The sequence below is a fragment of the Bufo gargarizans genome, chromosome 1, assembly GCF_014858855.1.
Source record: "Bufo gargarizans isolate SCDJY-AF-19 chromosome 1, ASM1485885v1, whole genome shotgun sequence".
NCBI classification, from domain to species: Eukaryota; Metazoa; Chordata; class Amphibia; order Anura; family Bufonidae; genus Bufo; species Bufo gargarizans.
This window is the reverse complement of record NC_058080.1, coordinates 540728082-540741136: the sequence shown is the minus strand read 5'-3', so window position 1 is coordinate 540741136 and position 13055 is coordinate 540728082. Positions and strand designations below refer to the sequence as shown.

Genomic DNA, 13055 nt, shown 5'->3' with positions numbered 1-13055 from the left:
CTGGAGGAGGAGGACATTGGAGCACAAGCAATGTGTAAAAAAATGGGAGGTTTTTCTATACAGGTGACAGGAGAGGAGGAGCAGAAGCATCCGGAGGAGCAAGAGGGAGATGAGAAAAACGAGGCAGATGACCCAGGCACACCGTGGCACTGACAGTATGCAGTGGAAATGGAGGCAGGGAGTCCCTCCGAGTCACTTGCGCAAATGGCCCGCTGCATGCTCACTTGCTTGGGTAGTGACAGCCGAATTGTCACCATTCGGCAGAGGGATGACTTCTGGCTCTACACCTTGTTGGACCCTTGCTCTCAGTCCAAAATGGGGGCTTTTTTTACACCTGCTGAGAGGGAGGACAAACTGAACTACTAGAGAGACATCCTATGTAGTTAGTTGGCCGCTGCCTATCTGCGCCATCGTCCATCCTCTCGCAGGTCTGACCGGGGGGGGCCCTCTGCACTCTCGTTCCACTGCCATGGCTGCTGTTGCGGGGCGGGGGGGTAGGAGCAGTACCAGCTCCATCAGCAGCAGCTTGAGTCTAGAGTTGATGATGAGCAGCTTTCTTAACCTGCCTAGTGAAGAAACTACTCAACAGCAGCAGCAGCTAGACCTGGAGCAGAACCTGAAACAGCAGGTGGTGGCATACTTGGACAGCACCCTGTTACCCCACATTGAAGATCCGCTGGACTACTGGGCAGCCAAACTGGATTTGAGGCCACAACTGGCCGAGTTTGCCCTGAAAAAGCAGTCCTGCCCAGCCAGTAGTGGGGCATCAGAGCGGGTGTTTAGTGTGGCGGGGGCCATAGCAGAACTAGCCTGTCCACCCAAAATGTGGAGAGACTGACCTTTGTCAAGATAAATCAGACGTGGATCAGTCAGGATTTCCACCCACCAATGCATCAGATTAGATCATCCCTGCTGCCTCACCCAAACCTTGGCAAAATAGACCAATTTCTTCTGGCTACCTGCCTCAGCTACTATTCTGATGCTGCCACCCGCCTGATGCCACACATCTGATGCCAATTGCTCCTTCTTACACCCACCATTGTCAGCGAGTACTGTTATTGCCACCCACCTCCACACTCTGTCACTGGGTCACTCTGTGGTCTCCTGATGCTGCTGCCACCTTACCACTCAGGTCTCCTCATGCTGCTGCTGCCACCTCCACACTCTGCCATTGTGCCACTCTGTGGCCTCCTCATGCTGCTGTTGCTGTCACCTCCACACTATGTCACCTTGCTACTCTGTGGTCTCCTCATGTGCTGCTAAATCAACACTATGTCACTGGGCCACTCTGTGGCCTCCTCATGCTGCTGCTAACTGAACACTATATCACCTTACCACTCTGTGGCCTCTTCATGCTACTGCTAACTCAACACTATGTCACTTGGCCACTCTGGCTTCCTCATGCTTTTTCCACCTCCACACTATGTAAATGGGCCACTCTGTGGTATCCTCATGCCGCTGCTGCTGCCACCTCCCCACTATGTCTCTGGACCACTCTGTGGTCTCCTCATGTTGCTGCTACCTCAACACTATGACATTGGGCCACTCTGTGGACTTCTCAAGCTGTTCTCCCACCCTCTCCACTTCATGACTGGGCCATTATTTTGCCTTTTTGCCTGGTTGACATCATTGATTTGACCCTTCTTCTGATCTGTCAAATGGAAGGAAAAATTAGACATACAATGGATCCTGTCTGTGTAGCTGCTGTAAGGCCTGTATGGTCCCATCAGAATTGGCTTATGATTTAATAGCTAAAAGCAGGAGTGGGTACAAAACACAGAAGACATGCAAATATTCTATTCACATGTCATCTCTGTTTTGGATCCACTCCTGTAAAACATGGATGTCAAACTCATGGCCCTCCAGATGTTGCAAAACTACAACTCCCATCATTCCCTGATAGCTGTAGTATGCCCAGGCATGATGGGAGTTGTAGTTTTGCAACAGCTGGAGGGCCACGAGTTTGACATCCCTGGTGTAAAAGGAGTGCGCTCTTTCACACCACAGTAGGATCTTGGGCCTCTGTACAGTTCTTTATACCTGGCGCTTACATCGATCTGTAAGGCTGAGTTCACACTTGAGTTATTTGGTCAGTTTTGGCCCCGTAACTGCCCAAATAAGTGAAGTGTGGAGTGATTCTAAGAGCAACGCCTGTCATGTGTGTGTCATACTGACTCACAGTATTGTTTCAGTACCACAGCAGACTCCCTATGTGTGTTTCTGCAAGGAACAGTGTACTACACCACTATACAGGCTCTCTGCAGCCAGGAAATAGCTGTTTTCTAACGCGATTTGCCGCAAATAAATTCGGATCGAATTGAATCTTTTCGGAAAATTCAGCGAACCGGCCAAATTGAGATTTTGAGAAATTCGCTTATCTCTAGTTATATTTCTATTTGTAATGATGTAAATGGTTACTATAAATATTGTATAGTTTTTATGTAATTATGACGAGATTGGCATATAAACTATATCAGGGGTTGGATGGATCCTATCTGTTATGCTTGATGAAGAAGGGGATGGTGCCTCCCAAAACATTGTGTCACAGGATCTGATGGATTATAATTCAGTCAGATAAAATTGTCAATAAAGTTGAAAGTTATGGAAAGTTATGAATAAAGGAGTTTCCTGCATGATCAGTAGCCATAAGAAATATGTGTATTTGAGTATTTTAGACATTGTTCAAACGCGAAGGTGGCTGGAAAATATTTACTATTGGGATTAAAGGGGTTGTTTAGGTTCAGAACTGAACCCGGACATATCCCCTTCTTCACTCATTCAGTATGAATGAGTGGAGCATCGGAGCATGAATCTCTCCTTGACTTGGGTTGCATTGCGCAGGACAAGGGCTGTTTGTTTACGCTCTTACACTGCGAGGCGGAGGCTTCTGCCTAGCAGTGATCCTGATGACGTGATAGGCATGATAGGTGCATCACTTCATCTGCCTCTCTTCTTACCCTGATGCGCCCATCACTCTGGAACAGGGTAAATCTGGACTCATCAGACCACATGACCTTCTTCCATTGTTCCAGAGTCCAATCTTTACGCTCGCTAGCAAATTTAAGCCTTTTTTTCTGGTTTGCCTCACTGATTAGTGGTTTTCTTGCATTGTGCGCGTGGAAATGCTCTTAACTTTCACTATTAAACATAGCTCTGAGTTCTACTGTTGTTTTTCTTCGATTTAATTTCACCAAACGTTTAAGTGATTGCCGATCACGATCATTCAGGATTTTTTTCCGGCAACATTTATTCCTTGAATACGATGGGTCCCCACTATCCTTCCAGTTTTTAATAATGCGTTGGACAGTTCTATCTTAACCCAATTTTAGTAGTTTCTGCAATCTCCTTAGATGTTTTCTCTGCTTGATGCATGCCAATGATTTGACCCTTCTCAAACAGACTAACATCTTTTCCATGACCACGAGATGTGTCTTACAACATGGTTGTTTAAGAAATGAGAAGCAACTCATTGCACCAGTTGGGGTTAAATAACTTGTTGCCAGCTGAAACATAATTGCCCATGCAGTAATTATCTAAATGGGAGGCTCATACCTATTTGCTTAGTTAAATCCAGGTGGCGACTTTTTTTTTGGACAGGCAGTGTATTTAGAACTTTCCTTCATAATTGTAGAATATCTAAATAGAACATTGATTGTTTTAAGTGGCTAAGTAATCCATGAATACATGTTTTTTAGGTTTATTTTTATGCTGTTGAAGTTTTTAAAGCTGCTGGGTTCCAAGACAAAGAAATCCCATACTTAACAGTTGGTATAGGAGCATGTGAGTCCGCCTCAGTAATCCTCTGTGTAAGTGACAACCAATGTTTCCTACATTTCTGTAGCAAGGAGTTACCGTACATAGAATTTCTAGAGAACGTATAGGTATGTCAGAGTGTGCTATGTGACTACTGTACCAATCATTTTACTAAACGTAGTTACTTATTAATTTTCTGTTGCATTTTAAATGCTTCTGTCTGATAAATTTTAACGTAACTTTAAAGTATAAGCCTAGGAACATAAAGTGAACTGATCATTAATTTCCTAAAGATCTACAGTAATAGCACAATAAATCAAGGTAATGTAAGCAAGGCGGTGAAAAAGCAGGTATATTATAGAAAAAGTAAAACTGTAGATGGGAAAACTCCTAATGATATGTGTGCTCTTCTCTGAGGTTGGTTCACAGATAGAATAGATTACTCTGTTAAACCAAACCAAAAATCAGCACCACGATCCATGATGAAAACTGCATGTAACATATACAGTTTTTGTTGTGGATCTTGGTTGTGGATAAAGTAGTAGTAGGTGTTACTCACTGAATTAAATTATTGGTGAAAATTCATGATCATTTTGTCATAAATTTTAGGTGCAGATTCTGCAATCGAAATCTTGCAGAAGCATGTAATGTATGAACCCGGCCTACAGAGCAGATTTTCACATGGACAAAATTCAAACTGTATAATTTAAACCAGTGATCAAAACTAGCTTTCAAGCCATGTTGGATTCTTGTACCCTGTGCGTGTGGCTTTGTAGCTGCTGGTGAGTAAGGCCCCTTTCACACAGGTGAGTATTCCGCGCGGATGCGATGTGTGAGTTGAACACATTGCACCCGCACTGAATACCGACCCATTCATTTCTATGGGGCTGTTCACATGAGCAGTGATTTTCACGCATCACTTATGCGTTGAGTGAAAATCGCAGCATGCTCCTCTTTGTGCGTTGTGGTGCGATAATCCACACAACGCAGGCCCCATAGAAGTGAATAGGGTTGTGTGAAAATCGCAAGCATCCGCAAGCAAGTGCGGATGCAGTGCGATTTTCACTCACGGTTGCTAGGAGACTATCGGGATGGAAACCCGATCACTATTATTTTCCCTTATAACATGGTTATAAGGGAAAATAATAGCATTCTGAATACAAAATGCATAGTACAATAGTGCTGGAGGGGTTAAAAAAATAATAATTTAACTCACCTTAATCCACTTGCTCGCGTAAGACGGCATCTCCTTCTGTCTTCATTTGAGCTTTGTGCAGTAACAATGACCTTTGGTGACGTCACAGTCATCACATGATCCATCACATGATCTTTTACCATGGTGATGGATCATGTGATGACTGACGTCACCAAAGGTCCTTGTTACTGCACACAGCTCAGATGAAGACAGAAGGAGATGCCGGGCTACGCGAGCAAGTGGATTAAGGCGAGTTAAATTTAAAAAAAAAAAAATTTTTAACCCTTCCAGCGCAATTTTAATATGCATTCTGTATTCAGAATGCTATTGTTTTCCCTTATAACCATGTTATAAGGGAAAATAATACAATCTACAGAACACCGATCCCAAGCCCGAACTTCTGTGAAGAAGTTCGGGTTTGGGTACCAAACAAGCGAGATTTTTCTCACGCGAGTGCAAAACGCATTACAATGTTCTGCACTCGCGCGGAAAAATCGCGGGTGTTCCCGCAACGCACCCGCACATTTTCCCGCAACACGTTCGGGTACCAAACAAGCGAGATTTTTCTCACGCGAGTGCAAAACGCATTACAATGTTCTGCACTCGCGCGGAAAAATCGCGGGTGTTCCTGCAACGCACCCGCACATTTTCCCGCAACGCCCGTGTGAAAGGGGCCTAATGGGTCAGAGCAACTGGAAATCTATCTGTAGACTCTGCCATCATAGCAGGCTGACAGGCCTTTTAAATTTTCCCATTTAGAAAATACAGGTGTCACCAATGATACCGCTGATTCTGCTCCCAGGGAAGGCAGGCACAGGAAACTTGATTTCTCACACCTATTTCCTGAATTTGTCTGCTTACAAGTGAAGGAATTCATTAATGACTTATATACTGTCCTCATACACGTTAGCACGGTGTGTAATCTGACATGTAGCTAAACCTTTTTGTCCTCTGAGAGAAAAGAGACTGTTCCGCTTTAAGGTTCTCTTTATTGCTCGTAGACTGACAGGAAAGGTGAAACTACAGAATAAAACAGTAGTATTTTAGAACATAAATACCATGGTATATGGCATAAAACACAGATTAACCTGCTATACATTCAGTATATAATATAATACAATGATAGTAATGAGCTATCAATACAAGAAACATAATACAATGCAGTAAATGACACATAGATAGTGCTCTTACCGACTATGCTCAAAAACAGGCTGAATAACAGATGATGTGACAGGAAAACCAGTGAGAGAGCATGATTGCTGAAACATAAGATGGTGGCTGTTTGCTGTACCAGCACAAGACTAGCAAGAACCAGGAACTACCCACAATGCACTGGGACTCCCATAATGCATAGAGAAAAACAGGCTGGGTGAAATACCTAAACTCATCAATAGATGGTGCTGTTACGACACAATGTAATGCAAATGAATTACAACAGTTAAAATGCCATGTCAACTGATAAAGAGACAGAAACAACTGGAACTGAATCTGGGGACAGAACACTCCCCGCTTGACGTCAACCGACGTCACTATTGTATTCTTTTGGTGCAAACAGTAGAACGAGTTCTCCTACTGGTCTGAGGAACAATTTGGTCTCTCCCTGTCTCCGTATTTTCAATTCTACTTTGCGTACAATTCCGTCCTTACTTGGGAATGTCTTAGTCACAAGTCCTAACGGCCACTCGTTTCTCCGTGACTGGCAGTCTTTCATTAGGACTACGTCGCCAGTCTGGAGGTTAGGCTTGTTGGTTTGCCACTTTCTCCTCGGTTGCAGAGTGGGAATGTATTGCTTTTTCCACTTGTCCCAGAACGAGTTTGAGAGACTCTGTACTTGTCTCCATCGATTTTTGTAAAGATCTTTGGAATTGAATTCTCCAGATGGAGCACAAATTTGTTCAGTCTTTTGGGTAAGCAGTGTGGCGGGTGTGAGAACTGTTGGGTCATCAGGATCGCTAGAAATCGGGGTTAGCGGTCTGGCATTTATGATAGCCGATACTTCTGCCATGAAGGTAGTCAGGCTTTCATGAGTCAGCTTTGAAGATCCTTCTTGTAAGAAGATTGAGTCGAGGATTCTCCGTGCGATGCCTATCATCCTCTCCCAAGCACCTCCCATGTGAGAAGAGTGTGGTGGGTTGAAGGTCCAAGTACATCCTCGTTCACTGAGGTATCTTTCTATGTTGTTAACATCCAAGTTGGAAGAGAGTTGTAGTTCTCTTGCTGCTCCGACAAAGTTTGTGCCTCGGTCAGAACGAATGTGTTTGACAGGTCCTCTAATGGCAATGAAACGTCGGAAAGCATTAATGAAACAAGAAGTATCCATAGATTCAATTACTTCAATATGGACAGCTCTGATGGACAGACAGGTGAACATAATCGCCCAACGTTTCCCGTGCGCACGGCCTCCCCTGGTTTGTCGTACAACCACAGGCCAAGGTCCAAACACGTCTAGGCCAACATTGGTGAAGGGTGGATCCATACTTAGTCGGTCATACGGGAGGTTTGCCATCTTCGGTGCCTGTGACATACCACAGAGTTTCCGACAGGTAACACATTTAAATATGAATCTGCATACACATCTTTTAGCTCCAACTATCCACATTCCGGCTGCTCTTAGAGCTCCTTCAGTAAACAGACGACCTTGGTGCTTTGTCTGTTCGTGGTAATGTTGCACGAGCAGAGTAGCTATATGATGCTGTCCAGGAACTATCACAGGATGTTTCTCTGCTAGGCCTACATCGGCTTCCATAAGGCGTCCACCTACCCTTAAGAGCCCATCTTCATCGATCACTGGGTCTAGTTTCCTAAAAACACTACCTTTAGGCACGGTTCTTTGGCTGACGACACAGTCGATTTCCGTAGCATAGGTTTCGTGCTGTACAGCCTGGATAATTACATTTTTTTGACCGCTCTAGATCGAGAGCTGTGTAGACATGTTTACAATGATGCCAACCTCTACAGATATCGTTATCTGCAGATGAGGTTGCTTTGTACGACCGAGCAATGTGGGTCAGGCAAGTGATGGCACGGACAAGAGATCTCCAAGTAGAGAACCTACTGAATCTGCGGGATTTCAGGTGGTGGTCCAGAGTCTCCGTATGTAACACAGATACCTGAGGACGTATCTCAACATCAGCATGGGGGTCTACTAGTTCAAACATGGCAGTTTCTGTTGTGTTGGGCGTCGGTTTATACAAAAAGGTGGGGCCTGTAAACCAAATTGTATCCTTGAGACGGTCAGCAGCGACGGATCTGGTTGCATGGTCTGCAGGGTTGAGATGAGTAGGTACATATTTCCATTGTTCAGGAGAGGTAGATCTTCTGATCCTTAGAACTCTGTTGTTGACGTAGACATAGAAGCGTCTAGATTCATTACAGATATATCCCAGTACTATCTTGCTATCTGTATAGAACTCAGAATCTTTAATCTCTAGGTCCATTTCTGTAGCGATGAGTTCGGCTAACTCCACCGCAGCACATAGTTCCAGGCGTGGTATTGTGTGTTCCTGGAGTGGCGTTTGTTTTGCTTTACTCATGACGAACCCTACATGGCATTGTCCGCTGGTATCTAACGTCTTCAAGTAAGCTACCGCCGCAATTGCTTTGACTGAAGCATCGCAGAAAACACAAAGTTTTTGTGTCTCAACCTTGGTAGTTGGTATAGAAACATATGGACGTGCTATGTGAAGATCCGATAAGGCTGTAAGGGAATTCTTCCAGGCCACCCACGTGGTTCTTTCCTTCATGGGAAGGGGAGTGTCCCAGTTCGACCCTTCTCTGGTGAAGTCTCTTAACATAGCTTTACCTTCGATGAGTATAGGAGCTGCAAGTCCCAGTGGGTCATATAAACTGCTTATGGCCGACAGTACTCCTCTGCGAGTAAAGGGTTTTTCTTCTTTGCTAACCTGGAAAGTGAAAGTATCAGCTTTTATGTTCCATAGTAGGCCAAGGCTCCGTTGCACCGGAGGCGAGTCAAAGCCTAGGTCTAAATCCTTCAAGTCTTCTGAATGGTCCTAAGAAGGAAAGGCTTCCATCAATTTCTGGCTGTTAGAAGCGATCTTGTGTAGCCTCAGGTTAGACAGAGAGAGCATCTCCTGGGTTCTTTTAAGAAGACTGATTGCAGTCTCATCTGAGGGCATTGATTTCAGACCGTCATCCACATAGAAGTCCTTCTCTACAAAGAGTCTGACATCCGCTCCGTACTTTTCTTCTACTTTCTGAACTGCGCGTCTTAATCCATAGATAGCGACTGCAGGAGAAGGACTATTGCCGAAGATGTGAACTTTCATATGATACTCTGTAACATCTTTAGAGGGATCGTTGTCCTTGAACCATAGGAATCTCAAGAAATTTCTATGTGCCTTCTTAACTAGGAAGCAATGGAACATCTGTTGGATATCAGCCGTGAATGCAATGGAGTCTCTGCGAAACCGGAGAAGCACTCCTATGAGCTTGTTGTTTAGATCCGGGCCTGACAGCAAAACGTCATTCAATGATACGCCTTCACACTTGGCACTTGAGTCAAACACTACTCTGATTTGACCTGGCTTCTTCGGGTGATACACGCCAAACATGGGCAGGTACCAGCGCTCTTCCGAGTCTCGAAGTACAGGTGCTAGCTCTGCATGACCATTCCGGAATATCTTTCCCATGAAGGTAAAGAAGTGATCTCTCATCTCAGGTTTGCTTCTTAGGTTGTGCCTGAGAGAGACAAATCGCTTGAAAACTTGCTCTCTATTGTTGGGTAAGCGTTGTCTTTGAGGTTTAAAGGGTAGAGGTGCAACCCAGCTTCTTGTTTCGTCCTGCACCATTCCCTGCTCCATTATATCTAGGAACAGTCTATCTTCGAATGACATCGCTATACGATTGTCTTCTTTAGTCTTGCGGAAGACTGTGGATCCCAGGTGGTCTTGATTGGCATCCCAGACGAAGTCATCGTAGGTGGGACCTGCAAAGGTACCTGGTGATGAAGTGCTTTGAGGCAGTTCCTTGATGAAGAAGTGATTTTCGCATGGTTGGAGAAGAGATGGGCGTCCATTCTCAAGTGTACTGGTAAGCATGCTGTAGACAGTTGTTGGTTTGTGTACACCTCCCAAACAGACTTCTCCTACAATGACCCATCCTAGGTCAAGTCTCTGGGCGTATGGAGCGTTGTGAGGTCCATTAATCTGCTCTCTAACCTTGTGGACCTGTAGGATATCCCTCCCGAGGAGTAATACTATCTGAGCTTCAGGATCAAGGTTCGGGATCAGGTGTCTTATACGCTTCAGGTGAGGCTGATGCGCTGCTACTTCTGGCGTGGGTATCTCGGACCTGTTGTCAGGAATCTGGTTACATTCCAGTATAGTTGGTAAAGGCAGACGCACTTGACCATCGCTGGACTCAACTATGTAGCCGCTTGCCCTTCTTCCTGCTGTTTCCACAGTACCAGCATCTGGTAGATGGTTGAAAATACAAAAGGCTTTTCAGATGATTTGTAGCGTCTTCAAATCCTTGTAGATGTTTCAAAGGTTGAAGATTAAAGAAAGTCCTTTTCTTGCATATTATGTAAAAAACCGCACCTGTGTGTATAGTGACCAAGACTACAGGTGCGGTTTTTTGAACAACAAGGATTTGAAGACGCTACAAATCATCTGAAAAGCCTTTTGTATTTTCAACCATCTACCAAATGGACTAAAACCTATGCTGCTATATCCAATACCATCACAAGTTTAAGGATAAACCTTGCTGTATCCACAACTGCCGGCCAGACAGGCCCAGCTAACCACCAGCTCAGCTCAGCTTATCCATCTTCCGTGCTTGACGGCCACGGGTACCTACGTCATCTTCCAGCGATCAACTGCTTGGCTGGACACGTGGGACGCTGAGCGAAACAATGGGTCTGAGGTCTTGTGCTGCAAGTTAACAGCTAATAGTAAGTGCAATATCGCTTACACAAAAAAGCGGTCCTGTTATAATACAGGATACCCGAACAGAGGAACCTTTTTTGTATCAATTACAGCAAGGATACATTGGAATCGCTGTAGCGACTGAGATATAATTTTGTCTCAATTACCTGGCAATCGACACTCATGTCCAGGACATTCAAGCGGCATAAGTAATTATTTCTTGCAGCCCCACTGTAGTCACTTTGGTCCTATACTTAGGAGTACTCCAGCTATTTAAGTTTGTGCGTGAGCTCCGCACATACTTGTGTAATTTATATGTCTATATATGCTGATGTGATGACATAGAGATTGTTTATATAGTTACTAATAAAAATTTTATGCAAAAATACTGTGAGCCAGCCCATATTTCTATTTAGAATTGCATACACTTTGATGGCTTTGCTTCGGTCGTCTGCTGGGTAAACCTTCACTAGGGAGATTTTAGAGCAGGATCTGCCTCCTCTGAGGTCTCTGCAAACCTCTGTACATTTAGAAGTAACTGCCAAAGTGTCAGTATTTGTGTCCTTCAGCTCCCCGCTTTGCTCTTGGGTTTTGGATGAAGCCCACGATGGTGGCCCAGGGTGTAGAGCTGTGTTATGGTTTGAGCTGTCACATTCGGCACACTTTGCACTAACCTCACAGTCCCTGGCGAAGTGCGAAGTTGACGAGCAGCATTTAAAACAGATGTTGTTCTCCTTGAGGAAGGTCTTGCGGTCTTCCACTGACTTTTCTCTGAAGGTTCTGCACTTAAGTAGAGAATGAGGCTTCCTGTGTAAGGGACACTGTCTGGTCGGGTCCTTGGGTTTGTCTCCTCCTTGATAGGAGCTGAACTCTTTATGGACTGCACCTGTGGAAGAAACGTTAGTTTTGTGGACCTCCACCGTTGCCCTACGAGGTTTACTGAGTGAGGTGGTGGCACATGACATCATGAAATCAAAGCTAGGATCATTTCTGATTTTTGCTTGTTCAGAGACAAAATCTACAAACACATTAAATGGAGGAAATGGTACATTGTAAGTCTGTTTATACCGAGAACCATACATGACCCACTTCTCTTGCAAGTTGTATGGGAGCTTCTGAACTATGGGATTCACACCTCTAGCAGTGTCAAGAAATGTCAATCCCACCAGATCCCCTTCTGCCTTTGCTACACTCAGTTCCATTAATAAGTCACTTAACTCTCTAAGCTTTGAATAGCCTTTGTTCACTATTTTAGGAAAGTCCTCAATTCTCTTAAATAAGGCGCTTTCTATGACCTCTGCTGCGCCATAAACCTCATTAAGTCTCTCCCAGACCCTTTTTAGACCAATGTCTGGATAATTTACATTGATGTCTCTAATCCTTCTAGCGTGTTCGGCGGACTCACTTCCCAGCCATTTTACCAGGAGATCCAATTCTTCACTACAAGACAGACCTAAGTCTCTGATGGCATTTTGGAAGGAAGCTCGCCAAGCTCTATAGTTCTCAGCACGGTCGCTGAACTTTACAAGTCCCTTGTTGACCAGCTCACGTCGAGCAAGGAACCTGGCAAAGTCCATTGTGGCTTGATTGGCGCTGGAACCGGCTGGTGGTGTGTTGTCAGAGTGAATGTGTGGTGCATGGCCATACCTGTTGGAAGTCTCTGGCTTAATCCTGTCTGTGTAATACCGTTCTGAAGCAAAGGGCATCTCTCTTAGCAGGGGCGGATTTCTGATTCTCTGTTCTGGAGAGAAGTTGTTGTAGGCAGTTTCACTCTGATGTGTATTCTCTAGTCTGCTGCAAGGAGACCGATAGTCGACTTTCTGATGATCCAAATAAGCAGGTAGGCTTGGCTTGTCAACAAACCGCTTTGTATTAAGCTGTGGATCTGGGTCGTCGTCCGACTTGGAATGTTGATAGACATATTGTAAGGTACGCTGTTCTGGATCTTGGTATTCAACTTCTGGATGGACATTGCTGCGATGACTCTTGGTTTCCTGAAGTTCCGTGGCTTCTAGATACTCTGCTTCCGCTATGGCAGCTGCTGTCTCTTTATCTGCGGCCAGTTTTTCTAGAGTGGCTTCAAGTTGCGCTCTCTCTCTATTCAGAGAAGCTTCAAGTTGCGCTTTCTCTAGCTTTATCTGCACCTCTTGTTCTATGAAGCTGGCTTTTGCCTTTGCTGCTTCTGCTTTGGCGCGGGCAATGGCGGCAGCTTCTCTGATCGA

At 44.7% G+C, this 13055-nt stretch overlaps 1 protein-coding gene across 1 annotated transcript in view; it reads left to right on the top strand.

The window, feature by feature from the left end:
• The window catches only part of LOC122924432 (solute carrier family 2, facilitated glucose transporter member 5-like), an 85535-nt gene that overhangs the window by 61121 nt on the left and 11359 nt on the right, over positions 1 to 13055 (top strand). Inside the window, exon 8 of the mRNA XM_044275528.1 lies at positions 3696 to 3806. Coding sequence (XP_044131463.1) covers positions 3696 to 3806 — 111 coding nt within the window. The remainder of the gene's footprint in view (positions 1 to 3695; positions 3807 to 13055) is intronic.